The following is a 25,072-nucleotide window of genomic DNA, read 5'->3' as shown; positions in this document are numbered from 1 at the left end:
TCATGTGACCAAATTGAAGCCTCTGGCTCTTAATATAATTAGTAATTTATTAGGACACCTTCTTGGCAATTCTCATAGAAGGGATGTAAGTTCTCTTCGCTACAAACATGGTATTAACTAGGTCTACCTACTCACTGATGATGCATCAACGAGGGTTGAAACCGGTCTGGCAATGCTGTAGCCAATGAAGTTTAACTGAGGCTCGGCTATTGCTAATATGAGTACGCTCTCTTAAGGTTTTTGCCTTAAGGGAGCAATTTTAGTCACCAGGGAAAATGTTTTCCGGTACGGCCCGGTGAGGGGCTTTGTTGGTGAATGCTTTTCTCCGGAATATGAGCGGTTCTGCTCGGTGGTGGTGGGTGGAAGGCCATCACTGAGTGGAGCCAACGTTGAGATGGATTGTCTTTCGCCCACTATTGAGTGGCCTAGGGATCGTCCGAATTTTTTAGAGATGGCTTTACTTATTCATAACTGGTAATTAGTTTACGGAATTAACAACGCATATAAAGTATATTAATTAAAGGTAACTTTAATGAATAACTTCTATATTTCAGCAATGTCACATTGCCATCTTCAGGAACATAAAGATATGGTATGTGCACTCAGGAACTAACACAAAGCAAATGAGGAAGAAAGCAAGAAACTAATATTGTTCCTAAAGTCCTAATGGTGCCCTCTTGCAGGCTAATTTGGTAGTCTTGGCAGTTGGGCTGAAGTTCTCATAATGAAAGTCTCCCAAATTTGGGGTAGTTTCATGCGCCCAAATTTGTTGAGGGTAGGAACGTTTTTTAGAGCTGCTGAAGATTCTTTGAATAATCTTTTGTATTTAAACTTGCTGCGATGAATTATTTTTGTTTTCTTCCAACGAATTTTATGGTGGGTATCTAAGGCATGGTCTGCCAGTCCAGAGCGGATGTACTGGTGAAACCGGATGTAGTCTTGGTGTTCTGAAATCCTGATATTTGTTGTTCTGCCTGTTTGGCCAAAGTAGGACAATTTGCAGCTGCAAGGGACCTGGTATACACCAGGTAGGTCTAGAGGAAGTGATTGGTCTTTGGTAGAGCGGATAAGGGATGCCAACTTTTTATATGGTCTGTAACAGGAAGTAAGGTCATATTTTTTGAGGATATTGGTTATTTTCTCAGAGGTGCCCTGGATGTAGGGGATGGTGATAGACTTGGTGTAATCTTTATTGTGGAGGGGGGGAGGGGGGGGGGTTTACAGGTTTTAGTATTTTTTGGATTTTTTTGGGGTTATAGCCATTGGCTAAGAAAGTGTTGAGGATGTGGTTTCATTAGTCAGGGCCTTGTCATCTGAGCAGATTAATTTTGCCCTGTTATATAGTGTTTTTATAACCCCATATTGTTGTGAGGGGAGGGGGAATTGCTGATGAATGTATCTGCCAGTGTGGGTGGGTTTTCTGTAAACAGAGAAAACCAAAGATCCATCAAGCTGGCGGGTGATTAAAGTGTCTAGGAAGGAGAGGGTGTTGTTTTCCTCTTTTTCTAAGGTGAACTGGACTCTGGAGTGTTGGTTGTTTAAGTGTGATAGGAAGGAGTGGAGTGAGTCTAAGCCATGTGGCCAAATAGCGAACACATCATCCACATAACGAAGCCAAATAGTGGGTTTTTGTGGGGCGGAGTTTAAGGCTTTCTCTTCAAAGGTCTCCATAAAGAAATTGGCCAAGGGTGGGGAAAGTGGTGAACCAATGGCTCTGCCCTCTATCTGTTTGTAGAACTTTCCTTGCCAAACGAAATAGCCTGAGTTCATTGTGAACTGAAATAGGGCTGAGATATCAGGAGGAAACTTGGCTTGGATGAGCTCAAGGGTTTCTTTGAGTGGGACATTAGTGAATAGGGAGGAGACATCAAAGCTCTCAGATTAGAACTATCCACAGACTCCTTAAGAAAGTCACTTCTTGGCCTGCAGAAGTCACCAACAAACTTAAACCTTATAACTCTAGACCCCCCCGATTATATGGACTCCCAAAAATACATAAACAAAATGTCCCATTGCGTTCCATAGTGGATGGCATTGATTCCCCCACATATAAATTAGCCAAAACGCTCACACACTACACTGGCAACACACCATCACACACAAAAAAACTCAGCCCACTTTAAAGCCAGTATAGAAAACCTCGCACTCCAACACACCGACATAATGGTCAGTTTTGACTTAGAAAAAGAGGAAAACAACACCCTCCGCTTCCTAGACACTTTAATCACCCGCCAGCTTGATGGATCTTTGGTTTTCTCTGTTTACAGAAAACCCACCCACACTGGCAGATACATTCACCAGCAATCCCCCCCCCCCCCACAACAATATGGGGTGATAAAAACACTATATAACAGGGCAAAATTAATCTGCTCGAATGACAAGGCCCTGACTAATGAACTAAACCACATCCTCAACCCTTTCTTAGCCAATGGCTATAACCCCAAAAAAATCCCCAAAATACTAAAACCTGTAAACCACAACCCCCCTCCACAATAAAGATTACACCAAGTCTATTACCATCCCCTACATCCAGGGCACCTCTGAGAAAATAACCAATATCCTCAAAAAATATGACCTTACTTCCTGTTACAGACCATATAAAAAGTTGGCATCCCTTATCCGCTCTACCAAAGACCAACCACTTCCTCTAGACCTACCTGGTGTATACCAGGTCCCTTGCAGCTGCAAATTGTCCTACTTTGGCCAAACAGGCAGAACAACAAATATCAGGATTTCAGAACACCAAGACTACATCCGGTTTCACCAGTACATCCGCTCTGGACTGGCAGACCATGCCTTAGATACCCACCATAAAATTCGTTGGAAGAAAACAAAAATAATTCATCGCAGCAAGTTTAAATACGAAAGATTATTCAAAGAATCTTCAGCAGCTCTAAAAAACGTTCCTACCCTCAACAAATTTGGGCGCATGAAACTACCCCAAATTTGGGAGACTTTCATTATGAGAACTTCAGCCCAACTGCCAAGACTACCAAATTAGCCCACAAGAGGGCACCATTAGAACTTTAGGAACAATATTAGTTTCTTGCTTTCTTCCTCATTTGCTTTGTGTTAGTTCCTGAGTGCACATACCATATCTTTATGTTCCTGAAGATGGCAATGTGACATTGCCGAAATATAGAAGTTATTCATTAAAGTTACCTTTAATTAATATACTTTATATGCGTTGTTAATTCCGTAAACTAATTACCAGTTATGTCTAACCAACGTATAAGTCTTACTACTAGACTTATTCATAAGGTTGAAACCGGTCTGGGTAGTGACCTTCTCTCATAATGTAGAACAGTAATATACAGCTCCTAGGAGCTAAGTTCACATTATGGGTAAATACCAAGAATACAGATCGGAGCTTGCTCCACCCTTTCTATGAGTTGCCTCAGTTTGCACTACCAAATGGGTCATGTGCTGCTACCCAGGTATTTGCTTACATTTGGAATCACCAAACTTTATATAGTTTCTATATTCGGCATGAAACTCTTTGAGTTTCTTATTCGGCTAAGAAACAATATGGAATGCAATATCCCTTAACTTAAATAATATTATTATTTATTTTATTATTATTACAGTACAGTATTTTTTTCATTCTGTCGATTGTACCGTTATATTGGAGGCCTATTTTGATTTATTGTGTGTTCACGTTTGCTTTTTTATACCGTACAGTACATACTGTATTTTCGGCATGAATCACAAATACAGTATACACAAAAAGAGGAAATTCAAAACATGCATAATTTGGTTAAAAATATAAATTCACATGTTGAAATTTCACAAACAGATGTTACGGATTTGGGTTACAGGTAGAATCGAAAGCGAATTCGAAATCAAATCAGATGTTGAAATTATATGATACTACACAATGAATTAGAAGACGATGATGATGAACTCGAAGAAAAAAAAGTAAAACATGAAGAGGTAGTTGACAGTTTTAATATGTGTATAGAATGAGCTAAGCATAATGATACTAATGCAGCTCCGAGAAGAAGCATTCGAAAAAAGTTTAGCTTCCAAGAAACAAAAGAAAATCAGTGACTTTTTTTTACAAAGAAATAAACTTTTTTTGTGTTATTTTGTAAAACTTTTTTTTGTGTTGTGTACAAGAAAGTGATATTTTTTTATGAAAATTAAGTTATTATTATTATTATTATTACTATCCCGAGCAACTCCAAGGAATCTGCAGACTTATCGAAGGAGGTCCTAACATCATGTCAAGAACAACTATTCAACATTCACACAGTATCTATCATACCTTGCCTTGAACTCATTCACAGTCGTAGCACCCACAACAGACTCTGGCAGCTGATTCCACTCATTCACCACTGTCCGAGTAAAAAACCTAGCTCTAACACCCTTGTTAACCACATTCTTAACCCAGCTTTCATGCATGGCCCCTAGTCCTCACACCACCAGTCCTATTTTCAAAAATATCTTCTGGATTAATCTTATAGAAACCCTTCAGCAATTTGAATGTCTCAATCATATTACCCCTTTTCCATCTATTGACCAATTTTTGCAACCCACAAATCTTCAACCTATTTTCATAAGGTTCATTCCACAGACCTGCTATCATCTTGGTCACTCGTCTCTGGATCCTCTCCACTTCCTCCCCATCACGTAGAAATCCAGGCACCCATAACTGGGCACAGTAGTCCAGATAGGGTCTTATCAAGGCTCGATACAGAGGGACAATAACTTGTTTGTCTCTGCATGTTAAAGTATTTTTCAGAAGCCAAGTGATTTGATGAGCTGATTTAGCCACTTTTGCAATGTGCCCCCCCCCCCCCCCCAAACTTCAATTCCCTATCCACCAACACTCCCAAATCCCTGGCCTCATCAATCTCCTGGAGTACGGTTCCACCAATGCGATATACTGCTGCTATTATTTTCACCCCAAAATGCATAACCTTACACTTTGCCACATTAAATTGACATCCGTTTTTCCTAGCCCAGTCCTCCAAACTATCCAAATCATCCTGTAAAATTTTGACATGCACTCACAATTGCTCTACCCAACTTTACATCATCAGCAAACAAGTGAACACTTCCTCTCAGATCCTTTCCTATATCACTGATGAACAAACTGAAAAGTAGTGGTTCAAGAACAGAGCCCTGCGGCACACAACTAGTCACAAGCCATCTTTTAGACTCAACTCCTGAATAAACCACTCTCTGGTATCTCTCCATCAACCACCCTCCTATCCATCTCCCCAACCCTAAATCCATCCCCATCTGTTCCAGTTTACTGATTAGGGTTCCATGTGGTATCCTGTCAAAGGCTTTGGCAAGGTCCAGTAGAATCACTGTAAACCCATTACCCTTATCCAGTTCAGCTGTCACTGTGTTATAAAACGTGAGCAAGTTACTGAGGCATGATCTACCCTTCACAAAACCATGTTGTCCCCCATACAATATCCCATTTTCATCTATCCAATCCTGTATTCTTTTCTTGGCTAATTTCTCTAAGACCTTGACAACGATTTTTGATATGCTAATCAGTCGGTAATTTACAACAAGAGTCTTGGAACCACCTTTATGCAGTGGAACTATTTTCCCATCTTTCCATTCCCCTCGGGACTAACCCAGACCCGAGACTCAAATTAAACAAAATGGTCAAGGGTACTGACAATTCTTTAGCCGCTTCTCGTACGACACGAGCTGGTATACCATCCAATCCCACAGATGTATGACATTGAGGTTATGCAATAGACTACTCACCTCCACTTCATTCACCACAAAGTTGCATACTAAACTATGCAATTTTATGAAATCAGAATCCTCAACAATACAGGTACATGCAAATTAAATTTTTTTACTAAAATAAACTTGTGTACTGTATTATTTTTTTTTTGTTTTCCATTACAGTAAAGTAGCTTTTTTTTTCTATCAGTTACTTCATTTATTTACAGAATTAAATTCATGTACCATTAGAATCTGATTATTTTTGTCTTAAACGCTAGTTATTGTTGCCTTTTGGAGGAAAATTCACTAATCCGAACATGCACGATTTTTATTAGTTCAGATTAGCGAGATACCACTGTATATATAAAATCAATAAAAACAGTTTTTAAAAAATTCTTAGCCTGCCCAAGGTACAAATGTGCTATAAGTTTACTAAAAAGGTTTCATGTATGGGAACCATATAAACAACTTTCTGGGAAAATAAATAAATTTAAAGTTTTAATTTATTTCAGTGAGATCACCTAACCATACATAATAAAGTAAAATACTAAGCATAATATTCATCATCATCATCAAATTCCCGCCATGTACCCTCAAGGGGTGTACAGGATGGGATAGTACTACATGAAAAATTTACATCATTACTAACTTCCTATCTACAATTTTCCTCCAAATCAGTCTGTTACTTGTCAAGACTCCAACATTTTCAGATCATATATTTCTATTGTCTAAGGCACTTTGTACTGTATCAATCCACCTATATTTTGGTCTTCCTCTGGGTTGTTTTCCTGCCAACCTGGCAGAGAACACTTGTTTTGCTAATCTTCCCTCGCCCATTCTGTTTACGTAATCATACTACCTGGGATTAGCTCTGCTAATATATTCCTGGATGCTGACAATGTCAAGTTCTTTCCTAATATCCTTGTTTTTAATATGATATTGTCATTGATGCTATCTGTTCACACCTCAAATCTTTCTCAGGACTCTCATATCTGTGGTCTCTAGTCTTTGGTCAAGTGTTTTACTTCTGACCCAGCTCTCAGATCCATAAGTTAAAACTGGTTTGAACACCGTCTTGTATACAGCTAATTTGGTGTTCTGACTAATTTCTTTCTTATTCCATATGAATTTATTCAACTGACTTCCTATCATACCAGCTTTGTTCATTCTGTTGTCTGTTTCCATATTTAATTTACCATCTTCAGTAAAAATCGCACCTAAGTAGCTGAAATGTTTTACTTGTTCCACAGGTTCTCCATTCACAACGCAGTTGACATTTTCAACGATTCTATCTATTTTCATTGTCTTTGTTTTCTATTGCTGACCTTCATACCATATCTATTACAACAGTTATTCAATTCAGTCAGGGAATCTTGCAGACTTGTAGAGGATTTATTTAGAAGTATAACATCATCTGCATAAAGCAAAGAGCTGACATTAACATCTCCAATTTTGATATCATGTTTAATACCACTTTCCTTCATAATGTGATCCATATAGATAATGAATAACAGATGAGATAATATACATCCTTGTCTGACACCAGATTTAACATTAAACCATCTTCCTGTACTTCCTTCAATTCTACCTGCTGACTTACAACTTAAATAGAGACTAAGTATCGCTTGATATAATGCCCCATTGACACCATATAACTGTCAGCGTATTGAATAGCTTCTCCCTTGGCACCTTGTCATATGCCTTTTCTAGATCGACAAAACTTAAATACAGATCTTTGTTATATTCCCATGATTTTTGAAGTATTTGTCGTAAAGTGAAGATCTGATCCTGACAGCCTCTCTTTGGCCTGAATCCAGCTTGTTCTTCACCAAGCTTTTCTTCCACAATTCTTCTCAACCGTTTCTCAAGTATACTTGCATAAATCTAACCAGGCACACTCAGTAGGGAAATAACTCTGTAATTCGCACATTCAGTTTTATTTTCCTTTTTATATATGCGTACTATGATAGCTCTACTCCAATCGTCGGGAATTTGTCCCTCTGTCCAGGACTTCTGAACTATTCAGTGCAGCCACTGTATATCTTTTATACCAACATACTTCAGCATTTCTGGTCGAATATCATCTACTCCTGTTGCCTTTCCACATTTCAAGTCTTTGATAGCTTTTTTTACTTCAAGTATGGATATGTATTCCTGTTGAGTGATTTTTACCACTGCTATTACTGCTTGTTTCATTTAGCAATTTTTTGAAGTAATTCCTCCATACTCGAAGAATCTTTTTTTCTCCCATTTTCATGTCACCTTTATCATTTCTAAGTCCTCTTACAGCACTCTTTCCTCAATTTCTAAGCTTCTCCAACAATCTCCACAATATTTTGATACCTTCTTGATATTTATTTTCTATGTTCTTGCCAAAGTCCTCCCGTGACTTTTGTTTAGCCAGTTTTACACAGTGTTTAGCTTTCTTACATTTGTCTCTGTATTCTCTAAGAGCACAAGCGGACTTATTTGCCAGTAACTTTTGATATGCTTTCTTCTTTTCCTTCTTTTTTTTTCTTTTCCTCTTTGACTTCCTGTGTCGACCATGGAGTTCTGATTTTTCTATCCTTGCAGACAACCTCACCACATGCCTCTCTGGCTGAATCAATCAGGGTTTTCTTCAAGGCTTGCCACTGAATCTCTGGGATTTGGTTCCTGTTCTCAAACTCTTTCATTTTTTTTTTCGTTAATCTTTGTGTATTTTAGTCTACAGTTCACATCTGAGAGCTGCTCAACTTTTATTAGCTTTAAAACTTTCTTACATGTTATTCTTTTCAATATGAAATTCAATTTTATCCTGCTCAAGACTAAATAGTGATCACTTCCAATTTCAAATCCTCTGTACACTCTGGTGTCCTGCACCAGGGAGAAAACATCACTATCGACAATAACATAGTCAATGAGACTTTTCTTCCTAGCTTCTTCCCTCCATGTGAATTTGTGCACATTTTTATGTTGGAACATAGTGTTAGTAATAATCAGTCCATGTCCTGAGCAGAAATCCCACAAGTATTTGCTATTATTAGCTTTGCTCTTTTCTCCAAATTTTCCAAAAATATTTTTGTATGTCTGACAATCATTTCCTACTCTGCTATTTAGATCCCCAACAAGGACTGACTTTTTCCTTTTTCATTGTGTCAGTTGCTATTTCTAAAGTCTGAAAAAATTCCTCCACTTCTACCTTACTAGATTGATAGTTTATCAATTATAAATATAAAGATAAACTATCAATATATATAAATTAGCCCCTTTAAGCCAATCCTTATAAGGACTGTTATAAATTAAATAAATTAAAGCCGTGTGTGTGGCCAGGATAATCAAAATATAAACTATCAATATATATATATATATATATATATATATATAAATTGATAGAATAATAGAATACCAGGATAAGCAAAAGAAGATAAACTATATATATATATATATATATATATATATATATATATATATACATACATACAGGGTGTTCGGGATAAATTTGACAGTTTCGTAAGGAAAAAGAAAATCTTCTTTGTATCTATTAAATTTAATGAATTGACAAAAAAACATTACAGGCAGAGTTAATTACAATACTATCAACAAGATTTACTCAAAATAACCACCATTAGCATCGATCACAGCTTCAATTCTGCTTCGGAACCTCGAACAATCTGATGCTACAGTCTCCCTGGGAAGGGCCGCAAAAACTGTTTTAATTTTATCCATTAACTGGACTTTTGTATTACTGGAAGTGCGATTGGTGTCTTTTTCAACTGCGCCCCATACAAAATAATCCATGGGGTTAAGGTCTGGGCAGTTTGGAGGCCAAACATTTGGACTGGTGAAGTCGTAGAAATTTTCAGACAACCATTTTTGACTTTTCCCAGAGGTGTGGCAAGGGGCCGAATCCTGCTGCCATACATACGGCCTACCATTGGCTACCCTTGTTATCCAGGGCTTGACTACAGTTAGCAACTCCACGAACAAAGCCCGAATTCCAATGCCAGGGTTCTTCAACACCTGTTCCTGCAGATTTGCGAGGAATTCTGCTGTACGAACGCAATCAGATCGTCTGCTAGGGATCTTTCTTCTTGCTACATCCTCGTAGTCACCACTGTAAGTCTCTAGTTCATGCCTGATTGTTTTTACTGTATTCAGGGAGCATTGGGCAGCAGTCGTAATATCCTTATTTTGATGGCGGGCACGAATCATCATGATACAAGTTATTCTCTTCCATGATTCAGGTGGGTTCCAGCTATCCATCCTTTCTGACATCTTGTATATGAATGATGAAGGGTCCAAACTTTTAAATGAAGAGAAGTGTGTGTTAATACATGTAACTTACGGAAAAATATAATTAATTATAAATATGTCAAATTTATCCCGAACACCCTGTATATTATATATTATAGCAAAAGATTAAATCCCCGTGTGGTGGTCGAGATAAGCATATATATAAATTGATAGAATACCCTTGAAGGGTAATGGATGGCAATGCTGTAGCCAATAAAGTTCAAACTGTATCATCTACTCCTGCTGCCTTTCCACATTTCAAGCCTTTGATGGCTTTTTCTAATTCAAGTATGGATATGTATTCCTGACTGCATGCCTGGTGAATGTTTTTTACCACTGTGCTGTCATCACTGCTTGTTTCATTTAGCAGTTTTTCAAAGTAATTACTCCATACTTCAAGGATATCTTTTTCTCCCATTTTCATGTCACCTTTAACTTCTTTGTAGTAGGAAGAAAGAAGAAAATTGTACAAAGGTCTCCCCCCTCCCCACCAACCCAGAGAAACAAGATCCAGAATGTTGTGCCAAGCATCAAAACATTATGATTTATATGACTGATTACAAATACTTACAAGAATGAGAAGAACACCACAGACTTGATGCATAAAAATTTTGCTACAGGCTTCATGGGTGCAAGTTCCACAGCATTTGCTTTATAAAATAATACCAAGGAGTACATGGCAACCTGAAAACAGATTTTTTTATGTTCCTGGTTAATCATATACACAAAATTAATTGTAAAAATATTTATTTTTGAGCATAAACAAAACATTAGAAGAATTATAATAAAAATCATAATAAATTATTCATAAATCATTTGTTCTTGCAAACTGCAAGAGCAAAAGCCACGGATGAAGTAATCTGCAACATGAAAAATCTGGTTAGAATGAAAAGTCAACAAACTTCGAGCTGATCTGAGCCACTTAAAGTGTCTTAAAGAAGGATGGCTGAAAAATAATAGCACCAAAAGCAAACTCATTAATGCATATCATTTATTCAACAAAAAATTGCTAAAGTTACTGAAGAGCTAAAGCAAAGAATTATAGTGACTGCACAGAAAATTAAAAGATATAAAGCAGAATAAACCGATATGTACAAAATATACAATTTCGACAGAAGCAACGTCAACTCTTTCGGTCTCTTCAGAGAAATACAAATGCAAACAATCATTTACCAGAAAAAGAAGAAGAAATACTCTAATTTTGGAAGTCAATCTGGGAAAGTTGCCTCATGGATCAAGAAAATAGAATCAGAAATGAAACAAAAACAAATGTCAAATGTCATTATTATTAAAGAAATGGTCAGTGCACAAGCTAGAAAATTAAAAAATTAGAGCGCACCTGGCAAGGACGAACCACATGGATTTTGGCTAAAGTATCTAACCAGTCTACATGGTCGAATGGCAGAACAATTTAATTATTTGTTGCAGTCAGGCTCAGTGGAAGACCGGATGATATCTGGGCATACTTTTCTCTTCATGAAAAATAAGGATAAGGATGCAGACCCAAGTAACTATCATCCAATGACATGCCTACCAACTATGCTTAAGCTGTTCGCTGCAATCATAGCAAATTCCATATACTACTACTTATCAGATAATCAGATTTATCCAACTGAACAAAAAGGCAATTTTCAAAAATTTAGAGGAACAAAAGACCAGATACTTATTAATGAAATGATTCTCAGAAATTCAAAAAGACAAAAAACTAACTTAAATGTGGCATGGATAGACTATAGCATTTGACTACTTCCCACACTCCTGGATCCTAAAATCACTAGAGATATTTGGAATTAGCAAAAAACATACATTCATATGAAATCATGGAAAACAACTTAAATAGTCAATAATGAACGATTCAGAGATACTACATTAAATGTGGAATTTTCCAAGGTGATTTCTTGTTACCACGACTCTTTAACATTACGTTTCATTTCTTTGATATTTTGGTCTATGATTTTGAAGAAAACAAAACTTAGATATGAAATTCCTACATATAATATTCATATTTCTCATCTACTGTATATGGATGATGAAGTTATATGGAAAATCAGCACAACAAATAAACTCATTACTGAACACAGTTCTTATTTTCAGTCAGGAAATCAAAATAGAATTTGGTTTGGATAAATATGCAATTTTATCCATTAAATGAGGAAAAGTTAATAATGCTAGCAATTTTAATTTTGATCAGGAGAAATATATAAAAGCAATTTCAGCTAACGAACACTATAAATACCTAGGAATACTAGAAGACAGTGATGATCTTCACTCGAAAGTTAAACAACAGGCAGCAGCAGAATACACCAAAAGAGTCAGAAATATTTTGAAAACAAAATTTAATGGATTAAACACAATTAGAGCAATGAATTCTTGGGTTCTATCAGTGATCTAATACACAGCTGGCATAATACACTGGACAAAAGAATACTTGTATGGGATGGTAACAGTTTTGCTGTAGTATTGTGTATGCAGGGAATTTCTGGGAGGGGGCTTTTTCCCCCCTATGGGGATTATAGCCACTGGCTATGAAAGTGGGATGCAAGTAACAGAGTTCAGTGGTAAGAGCAGTATAACTGGAACAGATAGGTCTCGCTCTGTGAGTTAGTATTTTTAAGATACAATACAGTTGAGCTGATGTTGTGAAAGTTACTATAGCAAAACTGTTACCATTCCATACATTAAAGCTACACATCATATGTAAACCATATGTTAAATTGGACAAGCTCTCTTCTTTATCACGTCCAGGAGTATATGAAGTGCCCCGTTCCTGTGACCTAACTTACTATGGACAGACAGGAAGATTTATTGACATCTGCACTGGAGAACATAAAAATTACATTTGGCACTATCGTTATGGCAAATATTGAGTGTAGCAGACCATGCCTTGGATAGTGCTGCACAGAAATCATAAGTCAGAGAGATTGTTTTTGGAATCAGCAGCAGCTTTAAAACATACTCTAAACCTCAACAAGTATGGCTGTATCTATTTACTAAAAATCTGGGAGACAGTCATTTTAAGATTTAAACAAGTATTGATTTTTTTCTCTCTTTATCCTACAATAGATGGTGCTAATTAAGTTCCTTGTGTTGACTGTTACAATTTTTTAAAAAAAAAAAAAAGTCCCCCAGTTACAACAAATTGCTGTTGTTTCATGTACTGTGACAAACTTCTTGTGCTCTGAAGATGCAGTGTATGGGATGTTTCAGATATTAGCAGATATCTCACTGGTATAATACCAGTGAGATATCTGCTAATAAATAAATAAATATTTATTTTCTTATCATTCTGTGTTGTGAATCAATACTGTTAAATAAACTAGCATGTACTGTCAACAAGTAAGTCTCTCTATTCAACTACAATGTGCCACCTTTGCAATATGCACTCAAAACTTCAGTTGACAGTCAACCATCACTCCCAAATTTTGCAGTACAGTGTTGTCAATATAGTATACAGCTTTATATTTCTGCACTCCAAAATGCAACACCTTGCATTTATTAATATTAAAACTACAATCCCAATCCTTTGTTCACGTCAAAAGTCTATTCATAGCTTCCTTAATGGAATTAACATCTACTTATAATTCTCCCCAACTTTGAATCATCAAAACTGAAGAGCCCCAGTCAGTTCACATGGCATATCATTTACAAAAAAGTTAAACAGCATGGCCCACTGGGGCATGCAACTGGTTACTCTCCATTTTTGAGATACTGCTCCATCATACACAAAATACTAGTATTATTCAGAGAGCCAATCACCAATAGACTATCTATTCCCATTCCTCTGCAGCTTATATGCCAACATATTATTATTTGGTAATTACCATGGAGTCAAGGGCCTCATCATGAGAGTCTAATAAATATGCTCTTGTAGACAGGCTTATACATTGGTTATGCACAACTCTCCAAACCTCAACAAATTTGATTGTATGAGACTGCCCCAGATTTGGGAAGCTTACATCAGCAGACCTTCAGCCCAATAACCAAGAACACCTACTTAGCCCACTAGAGGGCACCATCAGGACTTTTAGGAGAACATTAACTTCATCACTTCATTCTCAGTTACTGTGTTGTAGTACCTACGTGCACATGCCATTTTTTTATAAGTTCCTTTTGAAGATGACACTGCCGAAATATCGGAAATATTTATTAAAGTGTCATTTAATTTATATTCATATCTACGTTGTCAATTCCTTAAGTGATTTAGTAATAAATGTGCTGTATATACAAATAGTGATTCAAAAGCTAGTTGACAACGAAAGGAACAATGAACAGAATTATCCAAAGACATGTTACTCAGGAGAAAAATAAAATAAATGATAACTAGCAAATAAAATATTCCAATTAAATAAATATCAAAAATTAATTTGGGCAATAAATAGCACCTCACTTTAAGAGATAGGCAACTATTAAGTAATGCACATTCTTTTAATTTTTACATACAAATGAAATTAAATCTGTGTGTGTCAAATGCACCCTCATTTTATTTATAGATTATCATCAATAAAGGCAAAGGCATAGCAAAAATTTATTGCAAGGGGGGGGGTCATAGTAATGGCTAAATATATTTGATGATTACAATGGATTAACAAAAGAAAGCAACTAACTTGTTTAACTGCAAATTTTAGCATCCCTGTTCACTAAGCATAGAATAACTGAAGGAGAACAATACTGTGCATGAAATGCATTATTTCTTGTGTTCCAATTTGTTGGAGGATAACTGTCAAATAAATATACTGAAAATAACCAAACATGGGAAGTAAATAAATGACATGCTTAGTCAGCATGACTTACAAACCAAATTTCCAAGGAAACCAAGTAAATATACCATTTAGGAAAGGCTCATTCTGGTTAATGACATTTTTCATGAACCTTATAAGGATGAATATCATATTTAAATGATCCATCACCTTGCAGTCCTGGAGATAATTCTGAATAGTATCAGAATCTGCATGTCTGTATTAAACTATGTAACTATAGCAATCAACCTACCAGCAACTTTTTGTGCCATCGAGTGAAAGTATAACACAGTACACATCAGCATAACATTCCACAATACTTCCAAAACAATCATCACGATGAATAAGACCTTTATGTAAAGCGTGTATCAAGTGTATCAATTCAAGTTCTGTAATAACTTTTAAGGGACTACTATCCTCATTGAACTCTTCATTTCGTAAGGGCTCACCTATTCTTTCCCACCATAAGAATAAGACTACAATAAATAAGTAAAAATGCATGTGCTTATTTTTCAGGCACAAAGCTCTCGTGGTATACTTTGAACTGGTACAAGTTGAGGTAAATTTTTCAATCGAACCAAACAGTGATGTCAAAACTAACAATGCAATGGTTCATGTAGTAATCTATCAAACGATTTTGCCTAAGAAAATCACTGTATATGTATGATTCTCCCTTATCTAACACACTCATTACTTATCATTAAATACAAGTAAATTGTTAACCTGCCCTTTACAAATCCATGCTGACAATCTTAAGTAAGAATACTATGTCCATCAACCTAATCTTGTATTCTATTCTTAACCAATCTGTCCAACACCTTGACTGCAACTGCAGTTATACAGACTGCACTATAACTGGAAACTTAAGTCCTAGAACAATGCTTGTGGAATGGTACTATTCCATAAGCATTGTTTGTGCACATCCCTTAAGAATTCGTGGTGATATGTCATCCACTCCCACAGCCTTAACATCTAACCCAATCAACACCTGTTCCAATTCTCCTACTTGCCTCCCTTCTATATATTGCAAGGCATCATTTACACCAGTATGATATATGCTGATGAAGTGCTAATTCAATAATTCCACTATATCCATTGCCACGGTCACTCTGCTGCCATGACTATCCACCAGTGTCAACCTGCCATAATTATTGCTTGTCATATAGCAGAAGAAATCCCTTGTTTCCTTTTCTTGTTTCACTACTTCCTAAAAGTACCTCATGATCAATCTCACCAACTAGCAGCAGTATCAATACCTCATTAACAACTACATCTTGTGAAGTTATTACCAAATTCAAAACACTAAAGCCTCTAGTTGCTTTGGTCACATGCTGCTTGAGATATTTATCCCTCAGAAATTCAACAAACTCAATCTCCTTATTCCTATACATTATGTCCTTCTTCCATTCTATGTTACTGCAATTAAAATTTCTCATCAGGATCACCTTCTTGTTACATGTCCAACCAATTTGTCTAAACATTTCTCCAACAGCATTCTCTACATTCTCTGGCCTATAACAGCATCCTATCAGATAATTTAATTTATTTATTTAATAAAATTAATAAAATAATTTAATTTCAACTTCACACTAGGCAGATTCAAAATCTTTTAATGTACTATCAACTTCCACAAAGTGTGGAAGTTGATAGTACATTCCTCTGCAATCATTAGCAGCACTCTCTCCCTTCTCTTTTCACCTTCCTATCCTTCTAGAAAATTGTATATCCTTCCATTTCTATTCCTGACATCATCATTCTCAGAAAATCAAGTTTCACTTAATACAATTATCTTTTGGAGATACTGCCTCAATCAATGCAACAAATTCAGCTGTCTTATTTGAATACCCCTTATATTTGTATACAAACATAACAATCACCATGTCTTTGAGATCATTCTACCACCTCCAACATTCTCTACTTTATCTGCAATATTACATTTCTCTCTCTGTCCTTTGGTGTGACCACTCCCATTTTCCTGATTCTGACTCTGATTGCCATTCATACCTGTCTCATCCTCACCTTCATGCATTCCAACAAGCTGTGCTGCTTCAACCACTCTTCAACCTCATATCCATCTTTCTCCTGTTGTACAACCTGTTTAGCTGTGTGATCTGCTTCCCAAGTACCCTTTGTCCATTAGATACATTAACTTCTTGATTATGTGCCTTCTCAACATACAATAGCTTTTCTAAATGCCAAACCTATTCAATTGCAATCCATCAACTTTAAACCATTCCAACTTTCCTTCAAATTCACAAACTGTTCCTCCTTTGCCTCGCACAACTCAGCCATCTCGTTATTCATGATCTCTGTTCTCCTCACAAGCAAACACTACTGAAGGACACTCGTATTCAGTATGAACTACATGAAAGCATAGTACTACATGAAAAAGTTATATCATTACCAACTTCCTATCAACAATCCTCCTCCAAATTAATCTGTTATTTCAAGATTAGTATTATCAGATCTTATATTTCTGTTATCTAAGGTACTTCTTAATTTATCAATCCACCCAATTCTTGTTTTTTTTTTTCTAGGTCTTTTTTTTCCTGCCATCCTGACAAGAGACACTTACTTCACTAAACTTCATTCTCCCATTGTAACACATTCCTGAATGCCAACAGTTTCAAATTCATTCTTAAGATACTCATTTTTAATATGATACTGCAACTGAAGTCATCTGTTCACTCACCTAATCTTTTAATTCTCATATCCATAGTTTCAGTCTCTGATCAAGTGTTTTATTTCTGCCCCAGCTCTCGGATCCATAAGAACAGTCTTGTATACATCTAATTTAGTGTTTTGATTAATTTCACTCTTATTCCATATACATTTATTCAGTTAGCTTCCTACCACACCAGCTTTATTGACTCTGTTGTCTTTTCTATATTTAATTTGCCATTTTACTAAAATTGTGCCTAAATAGCTGAAGTATTTTATTTGTTCTATAAGTTCTCTATTCAGGATGCAGTTGATGTGTTTTCAATCTTATTTCCTATTTTCAATGGCTTTGTCTTTGTATTGCTGATTTTTATACCAAATTTATTATAACAGTTATTCAATTTAGTCAAAATCCTGCAGACTTGTACTGTATTTATTTAGAAGTATAACATTATTTGCATAAAGTAAAGATTCAAGATTAATATTTTCAATTTTGATATCAGGTTTAATACCACTTTTCTTCATAATGTGATCTATATAGATGATTAATAACAATGGAGATAAGGTAAAAACCATCCTCCTGTATTACATCTTTCAATAGTAATATTCATATGGGGTCCCCCCCACTTTCACTCCTGTCCCTTTGGGGGGTCAGTTGAGCTCTCCTAATGAGGGATTAAGTGTGTGTGTGCACGCATATATATTATGACTATAGATTTGTGTTCATGGGACCAGTTTGCCTGTTCTGAGGGACAAAAAAACCTGCCACCCCTGTATGAGACTGGCTAACTCACCTTTCGTCAAAAGAGACCAGATAAAGGTTCCTCACATCACAGATGGGAATTGAATCCAGGTCTTTCCGACAAAAGGACTTCATCTATACTGACTGAGCTATGAAGGCTCTTAACCTTCTTCAATTCTAACTGATGACTTACAACATGAATATATACTAAAGAATATAACTCGAATATTTATTTGTTATATTTGTTGAAAATAACAAATAAAAAATCTAATTATAAGAATCTCTTGTTCTCCGAGCTTCCCTTCCACAATTTTTCATAGCCTTTTTCAAAGTATAATTGCATAAATCTTACTAGGAACACTCAGTAGAAAAATTTCTCTATAATTCACACATTCAGTTTTATTTCCCTTCTAACAGAAAGCTATGATTTCAAACATCTGGAATTTGACCCTCTGACCAGCCTTCTGAATTATGTTGTGTAGCCACTGTAAAACTTTTACACTTCCATATTATATCGTGTTATATTTGAGCATTTCTGGTCAAATATCATCTACTCCAACTGCCTTTCCACATTTTAGATTTTTGATGGTCTTTTCTACTTCAAGTATTAATATATATTCCTCATTGCATTACTGCTGAGTGTTTTCCACCACCATGCTGTTACTGCTTGTTTCATTTAGCAATCTTTCAGAGGAATTGCTCTAGATATCTAGAATGTATTTATCTCCAGATTTTAAGTTACCTTTATCATCTCTAATTTCTTTTACAGTATGCTTTCCTCCAATTTCTAAGCTTTTTCAACAGTCTCCAGAATATTTGCCACCTTCCTGATATTTTCTATGTTCTTATGAAAGTCTCCTGATGACTTGTGCTTCATTTTCTTAAATTTTTATCTGTATTGTCTAGGAGCACGAGCTGACTTACTTGCTACGAATTTTCAATATGCTTTCTTCTTTACTTTCACTACCTGAAGAAAACATCAATCGATGCTTTCTCAGGGTTTACAGGTGAATCCGCAAAGTTTGGTTGTTGTTTTCAAAGTCTTTCATTTTTTCTTAAATAATATTTGTGCATCTGAGTCTATCTACTGTTCACCTCTAAAAGCTGCTCAACTTTGATTCATTTTAAAACTTTCTTAGGTAATCTTTATTCAATAAGAAAATCTATTTTATCCTGCTAAAATTTAAATGATGATCATTTCCCTTAAGTCCTCTACTAGCTCGGCTCCTGAACCACTGGAAAACATCACTATCGACAATAACATAATCAATGAGACTTTACTTATTCCTTGCATCTTCTCTCCATGTGAATGTGTACATATTTTTATGTTGGAACATTGTCTGGTCTTAAGCTTTTTATGAGCTTTTAAGGCTCTTTAGCTGCTGTCTCATGGATAAGGTGGTTCACCCTATGCCTACCAGGGTGTCCTAGCCTGTAGATGCATATGTTCACAGGGCTGGTTTGCCTGTTCTGGGGGACGAAAAACCGAGTTTCCAGGTGAAAAAAACCTCTACCTCTGCATAAAACCAGCTAACTCACCTTTAGTCAAAAGAGATGAGATAGAGGTTCTTCATGTCATGGAAAGAAATCGAACCCAAGTCTTTCTGACCAAAAGGCTTTGTCTATGCCGACTGAGCTACAGAGGCTCTATGTTGCAACATGGTGTTAGCAATAACTAATCCATATCCTGAACAGAAATCCAGCATTCACACCATTTTTAATAACTTTTCTCCAAATTTTCTCGAAACATTTCTATATCTTTCATAATCATTTCCTACTCTGCTGTTTAGGTCTCAAACAAGAATCAATTTTTCCTTTTTTTATTGTATCAGCTGCCTTCTCTAGCACCTTGAAAATTTCCCCTGATTCTTTCTTACTAGAACTGTCTGTGGAACCATAGGTACAAATTAGTTTCAATGTCCAGTTCCCCATTCTGATATTTGCCCACATCACTCTACTAGATATTGCCTGCCATTCAAGAAGATTAGCCTTGTATTTAGTATTTAATACTATAGCTACTCTTCCTTTTTCTTGATTGTTATTGCCTGAATATAACATGTTATATTTGTTTCTTAGCAAGATCCCACATGACTAGCCTCGATGAGTCTAATGACTCCCTGGAGTTGTCCGTAATAATAGATTTTGTTCTCCTTTGTTTTGGTAATACCTATTATGTCAGTCTTGTACTTATCGAATTCCTAGTTCCATTTCTTTTTAAATTGATACTTCTTATGTTGATGATGCTAATCTTGAAAATGAGGATTGAACATTAGGTTGGAAGATCTTGATGGTTCTCTGCATTCCTTAAAATGCCTATATAGGGATCTCCTCCAGTTATTCAGCTTCAACTCCTAAACACCCCCACAGGGATAGGAGAGGCTAGTTATGCTCTGTGTAGGATGCTATTTCTGTCAATGTGCATGTGTGTTCTCCAACAGTTTGTTGATTTTGCTGGGAAAAAAAATAAACAAACAAAAAACCTGCCACCTCTTTATGAGACTAGTTAACTTAGTTTTATCTAAAACGTCCTTCATGTCCAAGAATGGATTTGAAACAGGTGCATGGACATTGTCACAACTGACTGTATTAAGGAGACACTGTCAATGTTAATTTATTCCTTTATTATTTTGCAAAACCTTAAAGTTAATCATAGTATCAATAAAATTACATTTGTACATCTGACTTCTCCAAAAATTGCACATTTTTCTTTAAGCAAGGTTGATCAAGACAAGAGCAGATGTGATTAACCTATATATCATTACCAAAATTAGGCTGTAAAAAGTCAAGATGCTTGGCCATCGATAGGCCTTTGGATCAGATGTAATATGGAAGGGAACATAAAAAAAAAGCAAATCTTATCCTACAATGCTGAAAAAAAAATAAAAAATAAAAATAAATAAATAATATATATATATGTATACACACTGCTTGGGAAGAAGTCAATGGACACCATACTGTTAGGAACAAAGAACCACGATGCCGACCTTAATAAAATGTAGGACCTCCTTTTGCTGTAATGACTGCAGCAGTCCTACAGAGCATACTTTCCACAAGCATACCATAGTGATTAATGGGAATTTTGGACAATTCTTCCCCACAACAACCCATGACCTCATTACATGAGGTCAAGGATTGTTGTGGGGACAGATGTCTCTTGACCTCACTTGATGCTCCAGTTCATCCCAAAAATGTTCAATAGGGTTGAGATCAGGGCTCTGTGGAGGTCAGTCAAGTGTGGTGACATTCATTCCCACAAACCACACAGTTATAGCAGCCTTATGACAGTGCATTGTCCTGCTGAAAGAAACAATGGTCAGTTCCATAGAAATGTTGCAAAGTAGAAAGTATTGCATTGCCCAGAATATTCAGATACTTCTCAAAGTTTAATGTTTGTGGCACCACTAACAGAGATCAAAGGCCAAACCAGGAAAAACAGGACCATACCTTCATACTGCCACCTCCAAATTTCACAGTTGGGGTTATGCACGTTGGTAAGAGATGTTCACCAGGCCTCCACCGCATCCATACCCATCCATTTGCTGGGTAGAGGGTGTTAGCATGATTCGTTGCCCCATAACCCCAGCTTTTGATACATGCTGTTTGACCACTGAAGATGATGCTGCATGTTAGTTTGGGTAATGTGAGGCTTGCATATTGCAGTCCTATCATGGAAACCGATGTTGTGAGCCTCAGTTCTGAATGATTTTGTGCATACTCTTGTTTCAGTTGATGCCCAGAACTCGGCATTCAACGTGTCAGCCGACAAATGATGGATGTTATTTATTATCCTTCGTAGCACCCCCACAGTAATGTTCAGTGAGCGTCTTCCACTGCGAGTACCACGCAGGTGAATCAGTGCTTCCATTTCAGTATGGTATCACTGATTGTTGACAAGGGATGGCACAATTTGTCAACACTTTCTGAACAGATAGGTCTGCATTATGGCACAATGTGCCTTACCCATGATGGGGGGGGGGGGGTCCATGGACTTCTTTCTGAGCAGTGTATATATGTACATACACATACACACACACACGCACATAATACTTACAAACTGTGAGAGATTATTTACTGCCACTATATAAGGAAATGCAAACTTTGCAGAGAAGTTGCCTTCTTCATAAACACCACAAAGTTCACAAATTCTGTAATATATAAAAGTTTTTTTTTTAATATTTATTGTTTAAATTTCATTTAAAAATAAAAATTAAATATAAATTTTAATAATCTTTAAATTCACTGTCCACACTGTTTTTTTTTTAGGGCTTTATTCTTACTTTTTAATATACACATACAGGCCACAGAATTAAAAACCTTTATGCAGATGAATGTAAATATCACTTTTGTAGTATATATGCAAAATACTTCGTCACATAAGAACCTCCATAGCTCAGTAGGTATAGACCAGTGGTTCTTAACCGGTGTTCCCCGGAACACGTGTTCCGCGGTGAAAGATGTCGCATGACACAGTTTTAAGTGTAACTGGCTACTCTGATCCTAACAGCTGAAGATTGCTATGCATGTTGACTTCTAAACCAACAGAACAAACCAGCATGTTGTGAAATAGTAAACATTATGCTTGACGACGAAGCAAAAAAGGAAATTATGAAAATTCTTCATTCAGACAATACAATAAAAAATGAAATTAAAGATCTGTCAGATGATATTGAGAAAACAGTTACCAATAAACTTGCTAACAACATTTTGCTTTACAAATTGCGAATCCACTGACATTAGCGGTAAAGCTCATATACTAGCATTCGTTCGTTTCATTAATGAAAAAGAAACAGTGAATCAATTTTTATGCTGCAGAGAACTTAAATAGCTTTAATACAAGTATCCAATGGAAAAATGAAAATATTTTGACATCCACTGACAGATTGTCAGCTTTTCAGAAAAAAGTCTCTCTTTGGAAAGCATATCAGAAAAAAATGCACTTGATATGATTCCTTTGCTCCATAATAAAAAAATTGAGGGAATTATTTCCGTTATAACAGAACAATTAACAATACTGGAAGAAAAGATTTCAAGTTACTTTTCTTCCTTAAATACACACAATTATGACTGGATACGAAATCCATTTGTCACAGTTAATACATGGAATTGTGAATTTTCATTACAAGAAGAACAACAATTAGTTACCTTGTCAACTAATCGTATTCTAAAAATGAAATTCTCTGAAATAACTCTTGAGGAATTTTGGATTTTTATCCAAGTCGAACACCCAGCTCTCTCCACAAGGGCACTGAAAATTTTGTTACAGTTTTCAACATCACATTTGTGAGAGCTCGGTTTCTCAATATTAACCAATATAAAAACTGAAAAGCGTGAAAGACTTACTAATATAGACAAAGAGGTGAGCATAACTATATCACATATTAGACCTGAAATTGCTGAAATCTGCAAAAGCCGACAAGCTTTTGATGTTCCCCAAATTTTTCTTATATTATTATTTTCTTATAATTCAAAATTAAAGCGTTCTGTGACTTCGAAGAGGTTAAGAACCACTGGTATAAGACAAAGCCCTTTGGTCAGAAAGACGTGGGTTCGATTCCTGTCTATGACGTGAGGAACCTTTATCTAGTTTCTTTTGACTAAAGGTGAGTTGGCCAGTCTGATACAGGGGTAGAGGGTTTTTTTCTCCCAGTAACTCTGGTTTTTCGTCCCTCAGAAAAGGTAAACTGGCCCCATGAACATACACTGATCTAAAGTCAAAAAATACATGCAAGTCCCTCATTGGAGGGCATGATCTCAACCGATCCTAAGGGACGGATGAGGAAAATCTGGGGGAAACCACACACGAAAACAACAACTTGATCACATGTTCTAGGTAACTATTTAAGAATGCTGCTGGTCACTAATAGTTAATAATGTTGATGACAATGGGGGAAAAATGATCTTCTGAAGTTCAATAAAGGGCTAATTGGAGGTGGCCTGTCTGGCTACAGCCACAATTTTGAAAATGCAGAGTTGACTTGTTTCTCCAAAGGTGAGATATCCCAGGTCTTTAACCAGTGAAAAATTAACCCACATTGTTTGTCTAAGAGGTATAATTGTGGTCCTAGGATAGTCTGTCAGAAATGAGATTGCCATCTCAGAAGCTTGTATGGACAAACAAGCTTCCTGTGTGCAGCAATTGACCAAAGCATTTAATGAAGGCTATTCCCTACCCATATATCACCAAACTACGTGCAGGGAAAACTGAAGAGGATCAGTGCTGGCAGTTGCATGTCAATGTGGAAATCAATGATTTCCACATAAGCAGAGGTTGCTGGGAGTCCCATGAAGCAATGAACCCAGATTGCCCTTGTAAACACAACTATAGGTTCTGGAGGTAGTATCATGGTGTGGGGCATGTTCTGTTGGTACAGAATGGATTCCCTGATGTTGTTGGAAGGTTGGGTGTCTTCCAAAGAATATCTGAACATTGTTCCTGATCAAGTCCATCCTGCAATGTCGACTTTTTATTCAGCAGGTGATGGTTGTTTCATGGATGCTAATGCTACTGTGCATCGTACAAGAACTGTTCAGCAAGCATGACAGTGATTCTGCCATCTTCCCTGGCCACCACAAAGCCCAGATTTGAACCAATGGGACATGTTAGGAAAAACAGATCTGAGAGAAACGTTCTCTTCCACCAAATCTGAGTCAGTTAAAGGGCTGTCTGGTGAATGCCTGGTATGTTGTAGATGTAGATTCAATACAACACCTTATGGAATCTATGTCAAACTGCATATGAGCTGTGATTTGAGCTAAAGGAGAGGTCAACACAGTATTAAATAAGTTTCTAATTCAGTGGCCAATAAGTGATGTTTACTCAGGTATGCAGTTTTTCCTTCCATGTTTCCCAATTTCAATTTCACATCACTTTTTGGCTCACTTATAAAATATGCTCTAAATATCACCATAATACAGCCTGGTTGGCCGAATGGTTGGCATATACGCTCTCCAGAAACAAAAG

The 25,072-nt window shown here is 36.4% G+C and overlaps 1 protein-coding gene and 1 pseudogene across 1 annotated transcript in view; one reads left to right on the top strand and one right to left on the bottom strand.

Moving 5' to 3' along the window:
• The window catches only part of LOC150106653 (transmembrane protein 184C), a 200,380-nt gene that overhangs the window by 51,035 nt on the left and 124,273 nt on the right, over positions 1 to 25,072 (bottom strand). The window contains exons 6-7 of the mRNA XM_090393251.1: positions 22,163 to 22,256; positions 10,544 to 10,656 (exon numbers count right to left, since the gene is read on the bottom strand). Of these exons, the coding sequence (XP_090249377.1) occupies positions 10,544 to 10,656; positions 22,163 to 22,256 (207 nt within the window). The remainder of the gene's footprint in view (positions 1 to 10,543; positions 10,657 to 22,162; positions 22,257 to 25,072) is intronic.
• LOC150106654 (U4 spliceosomal RNA) lies at positions 160 to 278 on the top strand (annotated as a pseudogene).

This window comes from Typopeltis vanoorti, chromosome 5, assembly GCF_054136105.1.
Source record: "Typopeltis vanoorti isolate ZY-2024b chromosome 5, IOZ_Tvanoo_1.0, whole genome shotgun sequence".
In the NCBI taxonomy this organism is placed as follows: Eukaryota; Metazoa; Arthropoda; class Arachnida; order Uropygi; family Thelyphonidae; genus Typopeltis; species Typopeltis vanoorti.
Note: the sequence above shows the minus strand (reverse complement) of the source record. Positions and strands in the feature narration are given on the sequence as shown.